At 41.1% G+C, this 26,399-nt stretch overlaps 1 protein-coding gene across 1 annotated transcript in view; it reads right to left on the bottom strand.

Moving 5' to 3' along the window:
• The window catches only part of LOC120535275 (espin-like protein), a 128,128-nt gene that overhangs the window by 74,526 nt on the left and 27,203 nt on the right, over window positions 1-26,399 (bottom strand). Inside the window, exon 4 of the mRNA XM_039763007.1 lies at window positions 20,234-20,416. Coding sequence (XP_039618941.1) covers window positions 20,234-20,416 — 183 coding nt within the window. The remainder of the gene's footprint in view (window positions 1-20,233; window positions 20,417-26,399) is intronic.

Below are 26,399 nucleotides of genomic sequence, written 5' to 3'. Positions count from 1 at the left end.
GTCACATGCATAGTGTAGAGTGATACTTGCATGTCCAACAAACATGACACATTTTGCCATTAACCAGTGCCACGATCAGCATGAATGTATTCAAATACATCACTTCAAGGTCTTTTGCATTTGTAAGCCAGGTATCTCATCAAGAATAAAAAAACACAACAGACAGACTAGCATGTTTTTTTTTTAATTTTAGCAAATTTCAATAAATCACAAATTTTCTCTGCAAATAAAGCTTGGAGCACTGGGCAAAGTCAAATTAGTACTCAAAACCAACGTAAAAGTATAAAGGGTACCGAAACTGAAGTATACATCTACAGATGTGTTAAAAACATATACTCTAAATAAACCTTCATGTTTTCCATCTGGGAGCATTGAGTGCAAAGGCAAGTGTAGATCTGTACATCCTGTAGATCTAGCATATGCAATTTTAAACTTATGTTTTCTCTAACAGTACAAACCTGCTGATAATGGAGAGTGCTCAGCGACAGACTATTTTATAAGACTTAATTCATTATACAGTATCTCAAATTTTCTACATTTAACATCAGATATTAAGAGTTCTGTTGTGCTAAAAAACTACCTAACAAAAAAAAAATGAAAAAGCTAAAATAGGGCTATGTTTTTGTTTATTTCCTTTTTGCCATTATGGAAGAGGAATAGTAGCTCTCCAATTGTTTCAAAAGTTTAGCAAGAAGCTGAAAAAATACCGAGACATATAAATTGATGACATTTTTTTTCTAAAAAATTAATAAGGACTCTTGTTACATGAAATCATGTGCCAAGTAGTGTTGATTACATCCTGATCCTCTACAACCACATAATACAGCAACCCTTCACTCCACACCACCCCACATCCACTTCTTTAAAAAGCAAACTCTAGGCACCCAAATAGATAAATAGAGAGATATATAGGCCTGCACTGGCATGTCTGCTGCCCCTAGCTTTTAAAATATATGCTCTCCACACATAGGCACTGAGCATCCAAACTCCCTGCTAATCCTGTCCACTCCAGCAATCACTCATTTAAAAAAAACAAACTGAGAGGATACTGTGTCACAGACATGCAAAGCATTATTTCTTCTTTTCTGACTGAATGTACTTTTACAGTGAAACAGAATTTATTAGACCATTAATCATACATTCAGTCAGTAAAATAACTATTCTCACACACATAAACAGGGGACATCTTCAGGTCTTGTATATTAATTGCATTACCACTCTGAGCGTAGGTTGGGACTATCATTTATGGCTTTCCCTTTTTTTCCCTCAGAATGGAAGAATGGAGGCTTGAGGAATAAAGACATCACTTCAGATTCCACATGAGGTCCTGCCTCTTGCAGTCTTGAATCAAACAGGAAGCACCACCACCAGAATATAATCAGACCATCTGATAATAAAACAGATTTGGCTGGCTGATGATCTATATTTCATCTGTGTTTTTTCCATTTCTTACAATATATTCAAATATTTGTTTGTGCACATTGACCACATATACATCCAGTCTCACCTGTCACATGTCTTTTGAATGTTGGAGCATTACTTCTGTTTCATTTTCTAAAAATATTACTGTGAAGTGCATCATGGCTCCCAAATACAGAAAATCCAGTATTAGTGATATCAGCAGTGAGAGGCAAATGAGAAGTATTGGTTTGGAAGTGAAACAGAAGGTTATTAAACAACACAAAGGTGTAAAATTAATATAATGTAATTAATGCCATTTTTTGCAATTTAGTTATGTCACAATTGACAATCACAACAATCCTCAAAAAATAAAGAAAAACTCTTCCAAGCGGTTAAATCATCATCTCCACTGAAAGCTATAAGGTTAATGAAAATGACAGAGGGATCTATATCAAATATGGAGAAATTGTTAATGACATGGATTAGGGAACAAACACAAAGGAGAATTCTTCTCAGCATGATCACTGTTAAGGGACTGTTCAAGATGAGTAAAGAAAAAGCAGGAACAGACAGCATATGAAATGGTATTCACATGATTCCCACATCACATAACATACTATTTCATAGAACGTATTGTGGACATTAAGTGGCATATACCTCTATCTGTCTATCTGTATCCCTATATTATAATAAAAAAATCCTGGGACAGGATGAGACTTTTTAGCCTGGAACAAGACGTGACTTTTTCAGAGAGATGCTTTCATGTCTCGCTAGACAGGACTTTGTGCCAAGAGATTTTACTTTGCCCGGGGCCACAAATAAAAGACAAAGAGCAGATGACAATGTAGAACGTCATAAAGAATTCAAAAACATTGATGTGATGCACATATAGAGCAGGTTAGAGATAATGAAAGTACAGTACTAAAGTTTAAAAGTTTCAAAAAAATGATAGTAAAGATTGCATTAGCACAAACAAACTATTACTTAGAAATTATTACTCTGTGAAATAATGGAACAGTGAAAAGAAATCGCATATATTGTTCAGATTTAAACTTTAAGTCAGAGACTTGTAGATTGTCTAATTCTTGTTGCCATCAGGAAAAAGTAGTGTTTCTTCCCAATGAAGAGGCGTATCTGCAAGAATTAAAAGGTTTGTTGTTTTTTGAAAGTGAAATCCACATGCATGAGCATCAAAGACGCGAAGTGGTTGACGCGTAGTGCAGGCTGGGGGGGTTGGCGAGCAAAGTGAGTAGGGCGCAAAGCCCCCTAGTGTGTATGTATATATATACAGTATATATATAAAAGTCAGTGCATGTGTGTAGTATGCATGTATGTATGTTCCAGCATCACCTCCGAACGGCTGCAGCGATTTTCATGAAACTTGGTACATGTTTCTCATTGGTTGACTAAAAATACTGTAGGGTGAAATCAACCCTAACCCACCCCCTTCTGGGTTGGGTGGGGGGTGATCTTGTGGTCTTGTATGCATATTATCATCCAGTTGACACTTGGAACGACCACCAGAGGGTAAACTGGAAGTGACTGCCAGCATTGTTTATGTCTGAGCACCACCACACGCCTGTTGCTTTTGAAATGAAATAACAGTGTGTTTGGGACTCATTCTGTCTTTGTGACTATATACAGGTGCCGGTCATAAAATTAGAATATCATGACAAAGTTGATTTATTTCAGTAATTCCATTCAAAAAGTGAAACTTGTATATTAGATTCATTCATTACACACAGACTGATGTACTTCAAATTTTATTTCTTTTAATTTTGATGATTATAACTGACAACTAATGAAAGTCCCAAATTCAGTATCTCGGAAAATTAGAATATCAATTAAGACCAATGCAAAAAAAGGATTTTTAGAAATGTTGGCCAACTGAAAGGTATGAACATGAAAAGTATGAACATGTACAGCACTCAATATTTAGTTGGGGCTCCTTTGGCCTGGATTACTGCAGCAATGCAGTGTGGCATGGAGTCGATCAGTCTGTGGCATTGCTCAGGTGTTATGAGAGCCCATGTTGCTCTGATAGTGGCCTTCAGCTCTTCTGAATTGTTGGGTCTGGCGTATTGCATCTTCCTCTTCACAATACCCCATAGATTTTCTATGGGGTTAAGGTCAGCGAGTTTACTGGCCAATCAAGAACAGGGATACCATGGTCCTTAAACCAGGTACTGGTAGTTTTGGCACTTTGTGCAGGTGCCAGGTCCTGTTGGAAAATGAAATCTGCATCTCCATAAAGTTCGTCAGCAGCAGGAAGCATGAAGTGCTCTAAAACTTCCTGGTAGACGGCTGTGTTGACCTTGGACCTCAGAAAACACAATGGACCAACACCAGCAGATGACATGGCACCCCAAACCATCACTGACTGTGGAAACTTTACACTGGACCTCAAGCAACGTGGATTCTGTGCCTCTCCTCTCTTCCTCCAGACTCTGGGACCTTGATTTCCAAAGGAAATGCAAAATTTACTTTCATCAGAGAACATAACTTTGGACCACACAGCAGCAGTCCAGTCGAGACGCTTCTGACGCTGTCTCTTGTTCAAGAGTGGCTTGACACAAGGAATGCGACAGCTGAAACCCATGTCTTGCATACGTCTGTGCGTGGTGGTTCTTGAAGCACTGACTCCAGCTGCAGTCCACTCTTTGTGAATCTCCCCCACAGTTTTGAATGGGTTTTGTTTCACAATCCTCTCCAGGGTGCGGTTATCCCTATTGCTTGTACACTTTTTCTACCACATCTTGTCCTTCCCTTCGCCTCTCTATTAATGTGCTTGGACACAGAGCTCTGTGAACAGCCAGCCTCTTTAGCAATGACCTTTTGTGTCTTGCCCTCCTTGTGCAAGGTGTCAATGGTCGTCTTTTGGACAACTGTCAAGTCAGCAGTCTTCCCCATGATTGTGTAGCCTACAGAACTAGACCGAGACACCGTTTAAAGGCTTTTGCAGGTGTTTTGAGTTAATTAGCTGATTAGAGTGTGGCACCAGGTGTCTTCAATATTGAACCTTTTCACAATATTCTAATTTTCCGAGATACTGAACTTGGGACTTTCATTAGTTGTCAGTTATAATCATCAAAATTAAAAGAAATAAACATTTGAAATACATCAGTCTGTGTGTAATGAATTAATCTAATATACAAGTTTCACTTTTTGAATGGAATTACTGAATATATATATACATCCATTGTCCAACCTGTTGAATCCGAACACAGGGTCACGGGGGTCTGCTGGAGCCAATCCTAGCCAACACAGGGCACAAGGCAGGAACCAATCCTGGGTAGGGTGCCAACCCACCGCAGGACACACACAAACATATATATATATATTGTGAACTATAAGGGGCGCTCTCGCTCCCTTGAACCCCTGTCCACGACTCCAGACACCAGGTAAAAGTCCTCAAGTTGACTTTATTTTGTCGCCACAGTGCACAAAGCACACTCTCCACCACAATACTCATAAATCACCAATACAATCAATAAACACAATCCTCCAGCTCCCAGACGCATTGCCACCCTTCCACCCAGGTCAGCTCATTGTCTGTGAGTTCCCATAGTCCTTTTATACCTCCTGACCCAATTGTGTTTCTGCCCAATAGTCCACAAGTCCTTATTCCTTCCGGGTCAGGGTAAATAGTCCCTTTCTTCAACCCGGAAGTCCGACGCTCTTCCTGTGACGAACCTCCGGGTCACAGGGCACGAAGAAGCCCTCGGTCCTCCCTGCAGCTCCCTCCTGTGGCCCCCACGGCATCTAGCAGGGCTTTGCATAAAAACTCCAATGTCCATGATGCCCTGCTGGTCTTCTGGGAACCTCCACGCTGCAAGGAGGGCTCCACCTGGCGGCTTGGGGGTATTGGCCGGGATAAATGGCCGGCCATCCATCACAATATATATAAAGCAGACTGTAACAATCTTGCAGTCTTGCATGTATGTTATCATCATTTCTGATGTGCTCCGTAAAAGCAACTGACAGTTTTATCATGAAAAATCCGTAGTATTGTTTGTTGTTTAATGTTCATTTATGTTAACTATATTTTCATCTTGCATTATTCTTATTGAAACAATGTTGTAGTGGTAATGCAATTAAATCAACCTAATAATAATATTAATATAAATGACTTTTTTTTTACGTCGTCAAAAATTGTGCATGTCAAAACTTATTACTACACCACAAAACAAAAATTAACCTGTAAAAAAACCTTAAAAAAGGCTTCACTTTTCCCATCCTTTTTACACTACTTTGAATGTATTCTGTTTTATTTTGATTAAAATAGGCTATCTATTATCTATACTAATAAAAGGCAAAGCCCTCACTCACTCACTCACTCATTCACTCATTCACTCACTCACTCATCACTAATTCTCCAACTTTCCGTGTAGGTAGAAGGCTGAAATTTGGCAGGCTCATTCCTTACAGCTTACTTACAAAAGTTAAGCAGGTTTCATTTCGAAATTCTACGTGTAGCAGTCATAATGGTTGACAATGTTCGCCATGTTGAACTTTCTTATTCATGGCCCCATCTTCACGAAATTTGGTAGGCGGCTTCCCTGCGTTAACCGAAACCAATGCACATACTTATTTCGGTGGTATGACGCCACTGTCAGCCACCATATTGAACTTTCCAACATCACTAATTCTCCAACTTCCCGTGTAGGTAGAAGGCTGAAATTTGGTACTTATTTTGGTGGTATGATGCCACTGTCGGCCGCCATATTGAACTTTTCAACAGTCTTTGTTACTTATGGGTCCATCTTCAAGAAATTTGGTACACGGGTTCCCAACGCTAACTGAATCCTCCTTACGTACATATATACGTCCATAGCCTGCAGCTCGGTCACCGTGTGAGGCGGCGTTGGGTCCCCCATCCCAACACCTCCCACGTTGTTGGCTGCCTGCCTATAAAAGGCCGTCCGTCGCTCCAGTCTCTACATTCCCTTCCTTGCTTCGCCACGGGATTCATGTCTCCCTGCTGATAACTACAGCCTTTTTATTTAATCCACGGCTTCTCCGCTGTTTTATTGTTCATTTATTATGATTATAGTTATTGTGTAGGTATTTTAGACTTACTTTACATTGTTCAGGTACCCATTTCCTTTATCATTCCAACCGTACCCCCATTAACATGTCTATCGAGGTGATCACCATCGATCAAAGAACTGTCACTTACAGAGTGGTTTCCATGCCCGGAGATGGCACCTACCTTTTCCATTCTCTTTGTTACATATTGCACGGCCATATCAGGCTCACTCTTGATATCCAGAGGAACATTGTGTCTTATGTATTGAATGACTGGGACAGGTTCAAGGTGTGGACTGATGATGGTACAGGAGATAATTATACTACACAGGAGCACTATAAGAGTGAAATGCTTAAGCCCTTCACCTATGCATCTGCATGTGAGTTGATGGCTGCCGCTGAATTGTTCGGTTGTCGCTTTAAAGTGTACTGAAATGGCCAAATATTTTACACCTTTCGGCAACCGCCAATGCCTCTTAAACATCTTAGATTGACAGGTGACGATTTCAGTAGTGGACACTTTTATGTTTATGAATGTTTAAACTCTCAAAAGCTGGATGTGAAGTTATCGATGAAACCGTTTGTATACTTACAACACTTGACAGATGCTGAATGTCTCTTCAACACAAGTCCTACAAATACTGTCATAATTGAAACAAACCATGAAACTCAAACCGATTATGACAGCAGCAATCCAAGCTGTGAGATTTGAAACAAGATTACTGTTGACATGGCCAACTGTACGTTGCATGCTCAAGAGTAAGCTCAGCGCACAGCTTGGTCATATTACAACCAGAGGGCCGAACTCACAATGTGGTATACAAAGAGATCCTTAACAAATAATTATTGGTATATTTTCCCTCAGTTTAAAAAGGTTTAATTTTGTTCTTAATAAAAATTTTATAGTAGTATGGCTAAGCGGGTATTTTGCTATTTATATATATACTAGCAGAATACCCGCGCTTCGCAGCGGAGAAGTAGTGTGTTAAAGAAGGTACAAAAAAGAAAAGGAAAAATTTTTAAAATAACGTAACATGATTGTTAATGTAATTGTTTTGTCATTGATATGAGTGTTGTTCTCATATCTATCTATCTATCTATCTATCTATCTATCTATCTATCTATCTATCTATCTATACCCGCACTTGGCAGCGGAGAAGTAGTGTGTTAAAGAAGTTATGAAAAAGAAAAGGAAACATTTTAAAAATAACCGGCAGCGCTTTCCCCCCCTATTGACAGCCCCCGACTTGCCTGGTTTGCTCCTCTGCCGTAGGTCCCATGCCCATCCTTGTGATGTCCATGGGTCCGATCTCGCAGGCGGCTCGCCCAGCCACCCAGGGTTTTCCCTCAGCCTTCGCAGAGGACGGCCTTCATCCGAACGCACGCACCCTGCGCCGCATCCCCTCCTATCTGAGGAACCGGCATTCACCCCTCGGTTCCTCCTTCTTCTCTTGGGTGCCCTGACGGTCTGGGTCTGAACATGGCGAAAGTTCAAATCCAGCCCCGTCTGCGTCCATGCAGAGCAACAGGAGACTGCTGCGAGCTTGGAGAGCAGGGAGCTAGGACCCAGGTTACTCATCAGCCCCGATCCTGCCAGCTCCTGCGCTCTCGCTCTCCTTGCCTCGCAGACCGTCTGCACCGTCGCGTCCGCTGTTGGGGAATGGCCTACTTGAAGCCGGTCTTCCTTTATACAGTCGCGGCCATGTTCGGCGAATCCCCCCTCATGCTTTACGGGGACGGCATAACCTACCTCCCCCGCGGTGTCCTGTCTGCCAAAGGCTCCAGCGTTGCGCCGATTCTCCGTCTCACGCGGCGTCTCTCCCGACGCGACCGCCTTCCCCTTCAGCTGCTCCAACCGGGCGACAAGATCACCCAGCAACTGCAATAAAGGCGACTCGGCGGGGCAAAGGGACTCCTCCGGCTCACACCGAGCCTCTGGTGAAAACAGAGAGGCAGACGGCAGTGGGATTACCTGTCGATCAGCCCCACTCATCGTCTGCCTCCTGTGGGCCACTCCTTCTGGCCCAATCGGGTCTCTCCTAGGCACGAGACTGGCATTCCTTGGTCCCGCCTCCATCCAATCATTGGTGGGCACACAAGACACACCGGCCAATCCCGTGCCTGTCAGCGGGCGGGACATCTGGCCCGCGGCCATCTTGTCTCCCCTGGTCTGGGTGCAGTGACGTGCCTCCTTGCAGCTTCTCAGCTTCGCAGCCTCCTCTGCTGCCACCGTCGCACTGCCGACAGCCCATGGCCCTTCGTGCTCCTGCCACGGACGTGGATCCGGATTGTCCCTCCCTGTAGAAAACAAGGTAAGTGCGACCGCGAAGGGCCGATTACTGCAGGGTAGGGCAGGGCGCTCACCTCCCGGATCCCGTCACTCCGAGGCCCCGACCGACTGCCTTGGTGTGGCCTTCTGCGTCGCAACGCCGGCCTGGCCGTCCTTCCCGACAGTGCGACCCTCGGAGCCCGCTGAGCTCTGGCAACGCCCGTTCTTCTTCCTCCGCACCCGGGGATGGCCTTTCTGCGGTCTCTGGGGTTAACCGCTCCCGCGGGGTTGTGCACGAGCTGCTTCGGCGGCGAGTGTGTGGGGTCCGCTGCTGTGCCAGGTCATCCACAGACATTTGTTTGAACGCAGGTCCCCGCCTTGTACCAGGCGGAGCATCCTGCCGGCTACGCCACTGTGAACTGGGACCCGGACACAGGCAGACGGACAACATAGTTGCCCCCAACATAACCAGGACGGACGCCCCCTCGTAGTCTGGAGGAGGTACAAGCCCTCCTCTGGTCCTCCTCGGCGTCCCAGCTGGGCTCCAGCCCCGGCCAGGGACCACAATATCTATATCTATATATATATATATACTGTATATACAGCAAAATACCCGCGCTTGGCAGCGGAGAAGTAAAAAGAAAAGGATACATTTTAATAATAACGTAACATGATTGACAATGTAATTGTTTTGTCATTGTCATGAGTGTTGCTGGCATATATATATATATATATATATATACATACATGTGTACATACTGTATATACACACACACATATACTATGGGGTGCCAAACAGGCAAATACATTGATTTTGTGAATATATAAAGTCATTCCTGAATATATAAAGTCAAAACTTGAAAATATAAAGTCAGTGTCGGTATACATAAAGTCAAAACTTTTTTCTGAATATATAAAGTCAAAACTTGAATATAGAAAGTCAGTGTCGGTATATATAAAGTCATTCCTGATTATATAAAGTCAACATCGGAGTATATAAACTCATTCCTGAATATATAAAGTCAAAGTCAAAATCTATTGATTGAAATGACTCTGAACTGAACTAAGTGAACAAAAACGTATTCAGAAAAATAAATTAAAAAAACACTGTTCGGTTAATGTTTTGAAAATGATGCATGTGCCCTGCCCAGGATTGGTTCCTGCCTTGCGCCCAGTGTTGGCTGGGATTGTCTCCAGCAGACCCCCGTGACCCTGTGGTCGGATTCAATGGGTTGGGAAATGGATGGATATTCCAGCACTGACTTTGTATATTCCGACGCTGACTTTATATATTGAAGTTTTGACTTTATATATTCCAGCGCTGACTTTATATATTCCGAAATATTCCAACGCTGTCTTTATATACTCAGGTTTTGACTTTATATATTTGGGAATGACTTTATATATTCAAGTTTTGACTTTATATATTCCAGCGCTGACTTTATATATTCAAGTTTTGACTTTATATATACTGATGCTGACTTTATATATTCAAGTTTTGACTTTATTTATTCTGACAATGACTTTATATAATCAAGTTTTGACTTTATATAGTTAAATGTAGTCATCATTGCATAACTTTTTCTTTACCATAGAAATTTGAAGACTAAATTCAACTTCCATTCCTAACAAAGATATTTCTGGCGATTAAATAGAACCTACTTGTATCCAAATTCGAGCTATTGAGCTGTCGCCTGCCTGCCTGAATAAGTCACCCTCGCTTCACTCTTACTTTTTTACCGTTCATTTAATCATGGCTAGTGGCGGAAAAATTATAAAATGGAAGAAGGATTACACTGAGTATGACTTTACCAAAACAATTATTGATGGTGAATCGATTATTCATAAAGCTTCAATTGGTGATCTGTTTTTCTGTGTTAACGTCATATTTTTTCATAGATCTTCTCAAACCAAGGGTGTGCGAGGGTAAAATGAATCGGGAAGCTCTGATCAATGTAATCGGTGTACCATGAAATCATGCATTGACATAAGTTCCCCTTTGTATTGCAAAGTGTGATTAAATGCATTATTTTTTAATGCGTTATGGAGCACATGCATCGAAGCTTCTCAGCTGTGCTTGTGCTAAGAAAAGGAAACATTTTAATAATAACGTAACACGATTGTCAATGTAACCTTTTGTAAGTAGTGCCTGGAGGATTCATTGTAGAGAAACTGTAGAGACAGCGTGTGTATTAACTTGTGGATTTTTCTGTGAGTATTTGGTGGCAGCGTCACAACGTCGCTTCCGTAACACTGCGTGCGTTAGCTGCGGAGCTCAGCTTAGAGCGAAATGAGGTGAATGGGAGGGGAGATGATGACGTGACTCCCCCACCCGCCTTAAGTGTCAATCCCCCACAAACACAGTCTCTCGGAATTTGCATAAGCACAGCCCTTCACATGCAATTTTAACTTAGTTACAAAGTGATCAAAACTCTTGTTTATATCCTGCGTCCTCTCATTAAACTTGTATCCCGCATTACCCGTGGGCATGACAAATGCCAGCGGCAGCCTGTCTGTGAACTTAATTTAAACTTTAGGTTTATACCTTGCTTTGTTTCTGAAGTAGCAGCACTCATGAATATGGTTGTATATGTCATTCGCTCGCATCTTATTGTTTCACTGCCTTCTCAATTGTATAATGCATGTTTTCTTCAGCGCTTTTTGGAGCTCTTCCTGGTTTTCTACGCACTGCGTTGACAGTCAGTTCCTGTGATTACATAGGAGGCGTGATGATGTCACATGAAACTCCGCCCCCCACGGCTTTTGAGCTCAACTCCATTACAGTATATGGAGAAAAATAGCTTCCAGTTATGACCATTACGCGTAGAATTTTGAAATGAAACCTGCCCAACTTTTGTAAGTAAGCTGTAAGGAATAAGTCTGCCAAATTTCAGCCTGCTACCTACACAGGAACTTGGAGAATTAGTGATGAGTGAGTGAGTGAGTGAGTCAGTGAGGGCTTTGCCTTTTATTAGTATAGATGTGTGTGTATGTATGTATGTATGTATGTGTATATGTATATATGTATATGTGTGTGTATGTATGTGTATATATACTCAGCAAAAAAAGAAACGTCCCTTTTTCAGGACTGTGTATTTCAACAATAATGTTTCAAAAATCCAAATAACTTTACAGATCTTCATTGTAAAGGGTTTAAACAATGTTTTCCATGCATGTTCAATTAACCATAATCAATTAATTAACATGCACCTGTGGAATGGTCGTTAAGACCTTAACAACTTACAGAAAGTAGGCATTTAAGGTCACAGTTCTAAAAACGCAGGACACTAAAGAGACTTGTCTACCGACTGTGAAAAACACCCAAAGAAAGATGCCCAGGGTCCCTGCTCATCTGCGTGAACGTGCATTAGGCATGCTGCAGGGAGGCATGAGGACTGCTGATGTGGCTAGGGCAATAAATTGCCATGTCCGCACTGTGAGACGCCTAAGACAGCGCTACAGGGAGACAGGAAGGACAGCTGATCATCCTTGCAGTGGAAGACCACATGTAACAACACCTGCACAGGATCGGTACATCCAAATATCACACCTGCGTGACAGGTACAGGATGGCCACAACAACTGCCCGAGTCATACCAGGAACACACAATCCCTCCATCAGTGCTCAGACTGTCCGCAATAGGCTGAGAGAGGCTGGACTGATGGGCACAAACCCACCTTCGCTGGACCAGACAGGAGTGGCAAAAAGTGCTCTTCACTGATGAGTCACGGTTTTGTCTCACCAGGGGTGATGGACGGATTCGTGTTTATCGTCAAAGGAATGAGCGTTACACCGAGGCCTGTACCCTGGAGCGGGATCGATTTGGATCGATGGCTAGGGCCATTCCCCCCAGAAATGTCCAGAAACTTGCAGGTGCCTTGGTGGAAGAGTGGGGTAACATCTCACAGCAAGAACTGACAAATCTGGTCCAGTCCATGAGGAGGAGATGCATTGCAGTACTTCAAGCAGCTGGTGGCCACACCAGATACTGACTGGTACTTTTAATTTTGAGCCTCCCTTCATTCAGGGACACATTGTGAAACATTTTTAGTTTATGTCTTATGGTGTTGACTCTTTTAGTGTTCATACAAATATTTACACATTAAGTTTACTGAAAGTAAAAACAGTTGAAAGTCAGAGGACGTTTCTTTTTTTGCAGAGTATATATGTTGATATGTGTATATATGTATATATATGTAGATGTGTATACGTATATATGTTGTGGTCCCCGGCCGGGGCTGGAGGAGGAAGGAGGAATCGAAGGGTGAATGCCGATTCCTCCGATAGGAGAGGACGCGGCGCTGGGTGCGCACGTCCGGAGAAGGGCCGTCCTCTGGATGGACAGAGGAAATCCCCTGGGCGGCTGGGCGAGCTGCCTGCAAGAGCGGTGCCGCGGCCGATGAGCGGAGGGGCATGGAACCGGCGGCGGAGGCCTTCAGCAGGCAAGTTGGGGACTGTCGGAGGGGGGCAGGAGCACGGTCGGTACGAAGACCGACGGGGCGCTCAGGGTGAGTGTCCTGGCTGTGCTTCTGGCCCTCTGTTTCTTTTTCCTACAGGCCCGAAGCCCCGACAAGCGCTGAGGCCGACGTCGACCTGCCCTCCTGGAACGGGCCGCTCTGCGGGAGAGCTCCACGCCGGGAGGCCTATGATGACCCAGCTGGGGGGGACAGCGGGGGCGAGAACGGTGCAGACCACTGGGGCGCGTTTGCGCCGCGGGGTGCCGAAGACAGATGTCCCAGGGTGCCGTGTTGGACCCTGGGGACATAGTAGGACCCTCACTGGGGACGTGCTGCCCTTTCGGGTTGTGCCGTTCGGACCCACGTGTCCTCGCTAGCCCAGGAGGAGGAGAGGAGGGCTTGTGCCTCCTCCAGACCGCGAGGGGGCGTCCCCCCTGGTTATATTGGGGACCACGGGTGCAGGGTTTGGAAGCCCAGCCCTGTAGGGACCCGTGGTCACCGCCAGGCGGCGCCCCGATGCCGGTTTACCCTGTGTGGTCTTTGGCCGGGGATGGAGCCCGGCCGGGATGCCCTGGAAGACCGGAGGAGGGCGTGTACCTCCTCCAGACTGAGTGGGGGCGTCCGTCCTGGTTAGGCAGGGGCCTCGGTACAGGGCTGGGAAGCCCAGCCCTGTAGGGACCCGTGGCCACCGCCAGGCGGCGCCCCGGTGCCTAATTATCCTGGGAGCCCGGCACTTCTGCCACACCAGGAAGTGCCGGGGGGAAGACATTGTGTGGCGCCCGGAGAGCTGCCAGGAAAGCAGCCGACACTTCTGCCACGCTGGGGCGTGGCTAAGGAGAAGAGGCCGGAAACACCTGGGGCTCATCCGGGGCATTATTTAAGGGGCCGCCTCCCTCCAGTCATTGGTGGAAGTCGGGAGGCAGAAGACGGAGCTGGATAGAGGACAGGAGGCGGCCAGAGGAAAGGCACAGTGACTGTGGGCCCTGGACTTTTGGGGGATTCGGTGCTGAAGGTACTGGGGTGTGAGTGCACGTGACTTTGTATATAGTGTATATAATAAACAGTGTGTGGAAGCAAAATATGTCGTCCGTCTGTCTGTGCTGGGGCCAGCGTTCACAATGTGTATATGTAAATATGTATATATGTATATGTATATATGTTTATATGTGTGTGTATGTGTATATATATATATATATATATATATATATATATATATATATATATATATATATATATATGACAGCAACACTCATAACAGTGACAAAACAATTACATTGACAATCATGTTACGTTATTTTTAAAATGTTTCCTTTTCTTTTTCATAACTTCTTTAACACACTACTTCTCCGCTGCAAATTATATATAAGATACGTAAGCGATTTTATTTTTATCTACCATTAACATCATATATTTATTTTGTGGATTCAGCTGCTCTCTTTTTGATTTTTGTTTATTCACTAATGAACTGTCATTTGTTTTGCAACATTGTAGCTAATGTGTTAATGTTACAATTTTTTCGTAAAAAAGATATAGGAATTTTTTTTAATACATTCATAATCAAAAAACTAACTTAATTAACTTATTAAAATCGAAGGTAAAGTGTAGACCAAATATAGCTATGATATTTAACTTATAATATTCATTTATATAGTTAAAATATTTAACCTTTAATTGATTGTAAAAGAATTTCAATTGGAAGAGACTAATTGGAACTTTGGTCTTATATGTCTGTTATCATCCACTTGACTCTTGTCCGAATGTTTGGACAATCATTGAAAATTGCTAGAATCAATTTGGACACAGCCTGTTTCTCACATGGACAACTTTACATAGCATGTTCAATGGTAGGAAGTCCTAAGAACCTTTATATATTGGCTAAAGATGGAAAAACTAAAAACATTGTATATAACAAGGCACTTCAGTAAACAATACAAGCGCATTACTGAGTCTGCATTGTTTGTTAATTTACTTTTATTTTTAAAGTTTTTTTTTTTGTTATATTTTTTTTATTTATATTTTTATAGGATATCAGATATGGGCTGGCTTCCCGGCTCGATTGGTTCAGGACTCCTTATCTGGATGGGAGGCCAACCCACCAATTAGGCCAAGTTGTCCCTGCCGTAATCAGGAGATGGATACTGAAATGTTGGCATCCTGGTAGGACTTTAAAGGATCTGTAACTGGCCAGGATGCCAGTACAATGGATGGACTGGGGAGACAACTTACTCAGGGTATTTACTCATCTAAAAAGCTAGGTGGCAGTGTCCCTGGGTTACAGTGCCTCTACGGATACCCACAGGGCATGTGGGGAACTGTGGCCCATGGGGCAGCTCTGTTGAGTTCCATGGGTGCCGCCAGAGTGCACTGAAGGGATTAATGGACCCTACTTTACAGGACTTCCGCCTAACCTGGAAAAGCTTCTGAGGGATAGTGTCACGACACTGTAAGTACTCCCGGTCCTGGATAAAAGCAGCAGTTCTGCTTCAGTACAGGAAGCCAGAGTTGGGAGAGGAGCTGGAAAAAACACTCGCCTGGGGGAAGCAAGAGAGAAAAGGAAGAACTGGGTCTGAGCCTGTGCTTATAAATGACCTTTGAAGGTATTTGCACAATAAATCATTTGTTTCAACCCAGGGCTTGTGTTTCTGAGATTGTGTTTGGGGTAATGCAACACCCTTTACTGGTCATAATATATGTGAGTCCTGAGCGCATGTGTGGCAATGTGTATATATGAAGTATATGTATATATCTCCTACAATGTAAGCACTTTCACCCTAGGATGAGAGAAGGTGTTGTCACTGACTTCCTTTTTTTCTTCAACTGAAAACACCAAAGGATACAACTAAAAAGCTACTTGATCACACCTCTTGAACACTCCCAGAGGCTCAGTTCCTTCTAGGACAAGTGCTGTATATTTGACTGAAAGGGACTGTTCATTTTGGAACCTGCAGACAAGACAGATACCGCTCCTGCACTCTATACAAGCATGATAGTGGCCACTTATTTGTTGTTTTTACTTTCATTTTTGACCAGCATTTAACAGGGTTTAACATGGAGGCACCCAAACCCTTGATCTGTGGTCCATCCAATTTGTGACAATATATATAGTTGATTTCATTTTTAAGAATTACCATAGAGTTTTACATAACAACAACACCTGTGCCCACAACTCTTAAATTTAGACCGAGTTGGGTCATGTGGGCACTGCAGAATTTCTATGGGAATGCAGAAAACCATTCAATTAGTGTCTATGGATACTGTACTCTTTTGCAACAGGAACTTATTCCATGTAACTGACTTTCTCCACACATACCTAAATAAGGTCTTTTCTAAGCAATACAAGATACTTAGTCTAGTTTTCTCTTCATTGTCAACATTTTGTACCATTGCTAAGATATGAAATTAAAACTATATTCTTACTAAGTTTTTCTAACTAAAAGACTCAAGGTTCTCTGAACAGAAGTGAAGTTGCTGAACGATGTACGAAAGGTAAAACATGAGATAGCAACAAGCACTAGCCTACTGATATGCAATGGATAGATTACTAAAATTACTTTCCTTGGTTAGATTAATATAGTAATTTAGTCATTTAATCTTAATGAGTTTTAGTGTGTGTTACTTCACTTTCACTAACAAAGTATTGTTACAGCTACCCGATCTGTGCCTCCTGCTCGATTTACACTTTATATATGTACCATTGTAATGTAGTCGTACAGTACCTGCTACCCAGTTTCAATTGTAAATATGTGTAACCTTATGACATTTACTTCAGGATTGTATTTAGGTTGACTTTGTCTTTATTAAGAGATAATGATTTCGAGTTGTACTTTGGAAGATAACTACTGTTCAATCTTACCATGCATTAAAGGAATCTGATTAACAGAGAGTATTTAATTCTAATTTAGGGGAAACAAACTGAACAAGGTATTTGATCAGAAACTTTAAAATGAAATATATTGTAGCACTGCATGGTGCTTCCTTCATTAATTTCATTGCTCTTTTAATTAGCTTGCTATCTTTAGAAAGACGGCTTTCTTTAGCCACATTAGAATGGAGATTGTGCGACTGTGGCAGTCTTTCCCTTTCTTATAGGCTCCACTGTGACTGGTGTTAAAGCTGTTCATCTGAATATTGAATACAGGTTTTACTGCTGCTGACTCCATTCCTGACTGATACAAGAGTCAATGTCATGATAATATAAGAGCTACATTAATCATTATGTTCCTTGTGATGTGCAACTTATTGATTAAGGGGAGGGACCTTTGATAACTAATCAATTAAAATCACTTCAAGTGTCACTTTTTATAAAATGTTTGCACATGTCCTGGGTATGACATTAAATTGCATCCGGCCCTGCAAGAGGTCCTCCAACTTGCATGGAAATCATAGGGGTTAGAGGCAGGATTGGCACTCCAGCCACCATAAAAAAATAACTTCACACAGTCGTGAGATGACAGAAATTACTCCTTTTTGCTGTCCATGGGAGTAGCTGTGCTGCAGCCGCTCATAGGAAGGCTGTTCGCATCGTGAAGGGGATGGGGGAAAACCATTGGGAGCCCCATCCCTGGAAGAGCCGAAACCGTTGAAAAGCCAATGGGGTCAGCTCTGTTGGGGATCAGAACTGGTGTGGTGCTGAGGCATCGCCCACTGCACGGCAGCACTGAGGTCCCAATTTGAGTTGGCCCATCTGGGTAGGCGAGTGGAATGTCTTGTCTCACCGGCTTGTAGCATGATTCCCCAAGGGTGATCCAGTTTGCTGGATCCTCATTGTTGAGGACCTAAGTGGCTAGACCAGGGAATGCCCATGTAACACCTGGCTGCAGCAGATAGAGGGTCATCCCTGGAGGGTGAGACTGGACCGCAGTCTGCCTGGGGGGTTGCCAACCAGGATCCCGAGCTGCTTTATCGTGTGGTGGGTGCAGCAATGCACTGTACCAGTGCATGCTCTCCAATCTGACCTCACCTGTTTGCAAATGCATGGTACAGATGACGTAGCACTATAAAATGTCATGGGCTTACACACTGACATGTAAACAGTTCATAGATGCACATATACAGTACCAATCTGGTTAATAATGCAGACAGGGTAGCCACGCACTCAACCATCCTGTAGGCCAGATAGGTAGGTTCTGTGGGATGTATGTTTGACACCCTTGGTTTAAGGAGAGTTAAAATATAAAAATAATAAACATGCAGGATTCAAGAGAAAAAAATGCTACAAAGGTAAAAGAGACCCAGTACTTTCACTGCATGCCAGAATAATAAAATAGATCAAAATTAAGGCAATGACCACACTTTAACACTTCAGGAAAAATAGTGGAGCCATCATCAGCTTGGAAGTCACCGTTTTGAGCAAAATGAAGAACCTATTTGGGAAAGCAAAACTAACAAACATTCTTAAAATGATCATACTGTGCCTTATTTTACTAGTACAGGACATACAGTATTTATTAGGGTGTGTTAAGATGCAATGCACAACAAATTAATCTCTTAAATTATGGCCTGTTTATGAAGCATACTGCAATTCCCAATGTTTTCCAGGTGCATCAATGCACTGTAGCTGGAAGTGAAATGGGCTCTATAGCAGTGATGTTATCTGTTTCAGCTCACAAAGGGGAGAAGAGGAACATTAAAGACAAAATTTCTTACAGTTTAATCATGGAAACAAATTAGAGCCCTTTTAGAATCTTGTGTTTTTAATTTTACTGGAAATATGGATTGAACCCAGAGGCATTTTAATATTCACAACCATTGGCAAAAATGTTTTTCCATGATTTCTGATTCAGATTCACAAAAGACAGTGCACTCCTTCTGCAGAGAATGTACGTTCATGTCCTAATTAATACATCTTAACAAGGTGAAAGAGCAAATAAAGGAATGCCCATTTAGTTACATGAAATACCAGACACACATTAACAGCAAGATATACATCACTATAACTTAAATGGTATACAGAAATACTTTTCATTTTATTCTGCATCATTTGTAATTAAAATGCTGAATGAACACTGTGTTAAGGAACATCATAATTCTACATTGTGAACACTAACTTCTGCTGTCACACTTGCCTTTTACTTCACATAATTTCAGAAGTGAATTATTTCATTATTTCCTTGTTGTTTATTTATGCAAAATCTTTGCCAAAATGATTTTTCTGTCACTAACTGAACTTTAGCAAATATTTGTACTGTTTTGTCCATATCCAAGAAAATACAGAATCAGTAATACCAAACCATATCCATATAAAGTATACTGTACTGTATACTTTAGTTCTTAATATGAATAAGAACTTTTATAATCATGTAAGCTTACCAGAGATTTTCCATCAGTTTCTACATTTTACACTCATATTATCAAAGAAACAAATGAAACACTTTTTGATTAACTAAGCATTGTCCAAAAGTCACTAATAATAATGGACAAGCTGTGCACAACATAAAAATGCCTACCGTCTCATCTGCTTTCCAAACACAAAAGCTGTTTAGACATCATCCTTGTTCTATTACAGAACTTTAGCTTTAGCGGCAGTAATGAAATAGTTTTATGCAGACTGTAACATAAGGAATTTTAGAAAATACAGGTAATGATAAAGTAAGATGTCAAGATGTGAGCATAATTTGCAAATACTACTGTAATTTCTCAGAAGCTGCCCTTATTGACAGAATCTCTACTCCCATCATGTCCCTGGTCACTTCTTCTGGAAGGAAAACAGTAACATTGCATCAATTAGACACCTGAGAGCAGTCACCCCTTTCCATTTATTTTATTGTGTTTTGCCACTTGACGCCACACACCATCGATATGTTCCACTAGGTTTTCACAGAGCACACCAATCTAGCATGTATCTTTGTGATATGTGAAGAAAACCAGAAGTACACAAAGTTAAACCCTTGCAGACACGGGGAGGACATATACAGTAATAAATAGTGGCCGATTGTGGGACTTATCTCCACCTTGCTGGATCCATGAGGCAGATGTTTTAACCACTGCATTGCAGTGTCTTCCGAATGTGTTATTATTAATGTAAATACTGCAGTATGTTACTCTGAGATCACAATTAAAGAGAAATGGCATACTGTACCTCCAATTCTCCATTCTCAGCAGCATCATGCAAGGGAGTACCTCCCCAGTGATCCTTGATAATTTTTGCTCCCATTCGGAGGAGGCGCTCTAAGATCCTGTGATGCCCACCACTGGCAGCAAAGTGTAAGGCTGTAGCTCCCTCATTATCTTGTATGGAGAGGTCCATATCCGTGAAAGAACCCTGTTGACACAATAGTGGCCAAGAATAAGGTTCTTTTCAGCAGATTGACTTATATGGCTTCTATTTTGACTGCATATTCTCCTAAATTTAAAATATTTAAGTTATTTAGCAATACGATATGTTCTTGATTATCTTGTAGAATAAAGAGTTACATTTTAATAAATAATCTTTATGTCTAATATATTGGGGTGACTGGAATAGGACCTTCACTTTGGGGGCTGGATAACACATTGATGCAAAAACAACAGAATAAACAGCAGTGGATAATTAAATTATTCATTACAGTTTTCCCACACATATACTGTACACAGTATAACTATATGAATATATCTAACTATATACACATATACTATATAAATATATATGTTGTATATTGCAGATTGTTTTCTTGGAACTGGGAACAGGACAGATCAATAAGGGACCATTCAGAAAGACAAAAACCTTAAAAAAGGCTTAGAGAAGGATTCATTAGCTGGTGGTAATGTAGGTGCCCTAGAAGTAAATTCACTAAAGGCACCAGAGTTAGAGAAAGGCCTTATAGAATTTAAAGTAGAATTCCTTTAAGCTAATAGGCAGCAACAGAGAGTTCACAGAAGTTAGAAGTTGTTTGAGTAATACTCAAAACTGAGAACGCACATCTTGGATTCTGCCTTCGAGGGCTCATCCTTATACACATTACTCTGGGTGATAGTGGCCTTTGTGGCTACTAGATGCCACTTTGCATCAGCAGTCATAGAGTTTAAATGCAGCCAATTGCCAATGAGTCTATAATCCAGGTTTGCACTAACAGCCACACTGTTAATGCCATCCTGCAGCACCAGCTCCTGTGCTGAGGAGCTACACTGTTTTGGTAGATTCATTTGGTCAGCATATACCACACAGAATGCTTGAGCCTAGGGTGAAGATCAGGGTAGGCTGACATTAAAACAAGCCCATGAAAAGGTACAATGAATGGTGTTTAACAAATCTGTCATCTGAAAGGATGGTTAACAAAAGACATAATATCATATGTAAGATCAGAACAAGAACAAAATCAACAGATAAAATATTCTATTCAAAAAAACAAAAGGCATAAAAACAAGACATTCCAAAATGCATAAGAGAAGCTCTAGATGGTGGCTATTTCACAATGAAGTTAACATAATGCTGAACTCACACCAACATCCCAGCTTCCTGATTTATGTCACTTGTTTCCCATCATGCAAAACCACAAAATAAACACTGTATAGCAAATAACATGGAAGGAGTGACCATATAGAGAATCAAAAGCTAAAGCCCCGACTTAAAAAAAGGCAGGTAGCGGGTTGAAACTCTGCCTACTCCTGGCAGTTGTCTATTCAAAAGAGCAGGCAACCGAGAAGCAAATCAAGGTTACTTTAATTTTTGGGGATCAGTTGCCTCATCGATTAAAACAGACTATTCCTGACACCGGGTGGTAATTGGGTAAAGGCTAACTGACCAGAAAATGACAGGTCATGAGGTGGAGGTTGGTTTTTAAGAGAAAGAAAAAGAGGTGGACAGATACAGACTTTGAACATGAAGACTGTTGGTCTGGCACTTGGGGATGTTTGAGTGTGGAAAAATTCACAAAAAGTCTGGCAGACTTGTTCTTCAAGGCCTAGATGGAGCATGGTTTTGTTTCTTATTTCCTTTATTACTTTGTGTTCTTCTTTCTGTGTTTCAAAAATACATTTTCTGTTTTTGTGAGGTCTTGGGATCCAGGACACTGTTCCAGGTATTTTGTCCTGCTTTGCATTCTTACTATACAAAATAACATGGTTCAATATGTTTGCTTTACTGCTTCCCTGAATCATCTTCCTACTAATTCTGCCTTGAGTACTTTAAGCATTGATGGATAACAGATTTAAAAGTTAGCAGGTATAAGGGACAGCTGAGTTAGTGGCCACAGGGAGCTTTAGGTTTTGCTGGGGACACTGCTGAATTGTGTGGACTGACTCCTGTAATTTTGCATTAACAGCAGATTCCATATTTGAGAGCTCTTATCTGGAGTCTCTCACTAAGGGACAGGTTAGCTTGTGGGGTAACAAGATGTGACCACATAATTGTTTAGAGGTTTTGACTTAAAGGAATAGGAAGGAATAGGAACAACCAAGTGCTCCAGGAGACTCCCACAGAACCCCTACAGACTGTGGTGTGGAAGGAGTGAGGAGCAAAGCTCAGTACGGCATCCTGTAAATGCAGAGGAATTGGCAACAAACACCCAAGCAGGATTTAAGGGTTGTCTGCACCTGTTGATTGACGTTTCCTTGTGCTGAGGGATCCAGGAAATGGTCAGCCAAGAAGTGGTTTCAGAAGCTACCTAGGATTGTGGAGTCAACCCAGACCATCACAGAATCTCGTCAGTTAGTCAGAGCCAGAGGTGGGTAGAGTAGCCAAAAATTGTACTCAAGTAAGAGTAGCTTTACTTCAAAATAATATTACTCAAGTAGAAGTAAAAAATAGTCCACCAAAAACTTACTCAAATAAGAGTAAAAAAGTACTTGGTGAAAAGACTACTCAAGTACTGAGTAACTGTTTGAACATAATAAATGATTTTTTTGTTGTAATAAGACAGACAAAAATATAAAATAATGTGCATTTTCTGCTATTTCCAAATAAAATTAAAAAATGAGTAAAAATAAATCACATCTTTACAAAATAAAGATGCACAAATAACACAAAGTTCCAAATCTCAGTTTTTCACAACAAAGGTTTTGAAGCTAATACCTACAGTAGGTAAAATGTATGGTTGAACAGTGCAAACTACTTACAGTGATGAGATATCCTATATAGTGACAGTATAATACTGCATATGAACTTTGTGGTGTAGCAGGTCTGTGGCTTAACAAAAAAAAAAAAAAAAGAAAAAAAGGCCAGTTTCAAATCCTTAAAGCCGTGTCACTCTCCGTGGGCACAACTGCAGGGAGTTAATGAGGTAGTTGGAGCGAGTCGCACCTGCACCTGCGGGTCCGATCGTTTTCAATTGATTTATTGGCTTCCTGCGGCATGTGATTAAGGCCTACGGAGATGGGAGTGTATATATACAGGTGAGCACAAAAAAGAAGGGGGAATCAAAGAAAATAAGAAAAGACATGAGGTTAAAAGACATGAAAGGCAGGCTTGGGAACTACGATCTGGTTCTTGCAGTGAACCTGTGACTGTTTAGCAGTGAACAGGAGCCCCGCATGACTAAAAAGTCTCTCAAAGTCTGCAAGACACAGGAAATTTGTGTGTGGTCATGTGACTGCATGGCTACATCTAACTGGTGAAACAGTCATGCAGTAGATCCACTGGCAACTTCTCTCTTGCAAAAATATAGTTTAATGTATAAATGGAAAAAAGTAACAAGTCGAGTGTTGCGCAATGTAGCTTAGTAACAGTAGTGTTTCTTCTTCACAAATGTACTCAAGTAAAAGTAAAAAGTATGGTGCAGTAAAACTACTCTTAGAAGTACTTTTTTTTAAAAAAAGTTACTTAAGTAAATCTAATGGAGTAAATGTAACTCGTTACTACCCACCTCTGGTCAGAGCCTTCAATTTATTGCATTGTCCCTTAATTTTGAGCTCTGCTTTGTTTTATCTCTTCCTATGTGTATTTGTATAATAATTCACCTTATTTTAATAAATGATTCTCTGTAGTACCTTTTATTGATTCACAGACCCATTAATAGGGCCCTCTAGCCTTCAAAAAGGGATCTGAAGATAGAGTTATGCTAATCTGCAGATGATACCCAATATAGTTTGGACAAAATTAAAGTAAAATTATAGACCTTAAAAAAAGAAGAAATATATGAGTCTGAAGACAGTTGATGCCAGTTTTCTTTCCTCACATACCAGCTTGGTAGAGATTGGCAATAACATTTGTCTTGTCAGCAATGTATGTCTAGCATTCAGGAAAACAGAATAATTACAACAGTGTTAGGTGAGCTGGAGGGTTCATTTTGGTTTTGTTTGGACTTGAAATTGACATTCAGTTGAAAAAATAGTGTGTGTTGCTTGTTAACTCAAGTGCCTGTGTGCCACTTCAGAAATTTTTTACTCTTAAGTAATTATTAAGTAAGATGACAGGCACCAATTTTGATGATGATGCTTATTTTCTCTTGCAGGCATTAGGCACCTTGTCATCCTTTAAACCAGTGCTTCCTAAACTCAGTCCTGGGGACCCATTGTGTCTACAGATGTTTGTTCCAACCTGCTCCTGTTTTTAATTGAACTCCTGGACTAATTAAGTGAACTGTTATTTCCCAAGTTCTGTGTATGGGGAACAATATAGAAATTAGAAAACTAAGTTTGCTAAAAAAATATATTAAAATGTACCAGCAGTCATATGGGAATAATGTATTTTTTTTCTTTTTAACAATATTTTCATCTTGACTTTCATTCTACTTTTCCAGGTGTTCTAATTGTTTAATTGATCCATTATTTACTAATTAGTGGGTCTGATGCTTAAGTATTTGCAGCCTTTGATTATTCAGTGTTGTTTGCCAGCATGTCTGCTCTGCTCGTTTCTAATTGCCATTAATAAGATACAATGAAGGGGGGGAAATGGCACAGAGAAAGAGCAAGATATAATGAAATCAACAAAAGAGAGTTAAGCATTTAAACCTATAGCAAAAGCAGAAATATTTCTAAATGTCTTAAGCATGTAAATATCATGCTGCTGTGCTTTTCTGAATGTAGAATAAAAGAAAAAAATACAAGCTAATTAAATGAGCTTAAGTGTTATCAGGTGTTGTTAATGATTAGGAATCTGGTTGAAACAAAAACCTGCAGTCACAGGGGGTTCCCAGGACAAAGTTTGGGAAACACTGGTTTAAACTGTAGACCTGCCAAGCCTTGGGATAAGCTGACGTACTTCCTCAAAGCAGGTAATGATTCAGTAAACAATCCTCTATATTCACCTCTATATTGACCCCTGGTACACCAACATACTTTGGTAACAATTTTAAACACCATCATTGCAAAATCTAAATACTTCCAGACAAATCACATCTACTGATTGTAGACGTTTTTTGAGACTACAGAGATGTCAATTTAGCAGTGGTGTTTTTCATTAAGGGCAACTGGGGCACAGACCCAGCCAATGTTGTACAAAATTAGTAATAAGCTTCCCTCAGGCACTATATTCTATTATTAAAACAACCTTCAGCTTTGTCTTCTTAAACCGTGTTTATGTTTTAATTTCCTATCACATACTCAATGTAAATACATACCTAGAAAAATACTGCTCCTTGTAGTATGTGAAATTGTCTTCACGCTGGGTGTTGCATGCTGATTTGCTGGACTCATTATTTCTGCATTTTTCCTTTTATCTTTAGGCGTGACTGCACATGTGCAACCTAAACTTTACCATTTAGCAATGGGGCCTGAACATTATGTATTATCAGTATTAAAACCAATATTAAAATTGACTTCTGTTCTTTTTTTTTTCACTATGTATTTGCACTACCAGTTTGAGCTTTTCCAATTGAGGCCATTGCAACACACAGCAATAAAGAGGTATGAAAAGTCCAGTATCATTTGCTTCATTAAAAGGTCAAGGTCTTTTGCACACTTTTAAAAAACAGAAAGGAGTCTAATATTAGGAATGCATTGTGATTTTCAAAAACCACTGAAGAGGACCACAATAAATTTGAAAAAAGCTCTTTCCACTTTGTGAAAAAGGAATCATCAATTTGATGCTTCCATTTCAAAAGAGTGCAGAATCCTGGTGTGGAAAGAGCAGAGATAGAAGCATGTGGGAAATAATTTTTTCAGTCATTTGCTGACCTTGCATTAACTAGCAAAAATCTGTTTGCATGGCAGTTATTACTTCTAGCATATGTGCACTGTACAATTTGAATCGTGCAGAGCGTGTAGTCTGTATTTTTGTTTCCAAGATACTGTGTCTTACTTTTCTCACCTTAAAGCTATTTGATTCTGATTTTGAGGTATTTCTGTTTCAGTTTGTCTGGTGATAACAATGTCAGAGGGTATCACAACAT

The sequence above is a fragment of the Polypterus senegalus genome, chromosome 1, assembly GCF_016835505.1.
Source record: "Polypterus senegalus isolate Bchr_013 chromosome 1, ASM1683550v1, whole genome shotgun sequence".
NCBI classification, from domain to species: domain Eukaryota; kingdom Metazoa; phylum Chordata; class Cladistia; order Polypteriformes; family Polypteridae; genus Polypterus; species Polypterus senegalus.
Note: the sequence above shows the minus strand (reverse complement) of the source record. Positions and strands in the feature narration are given on the sequence as shown.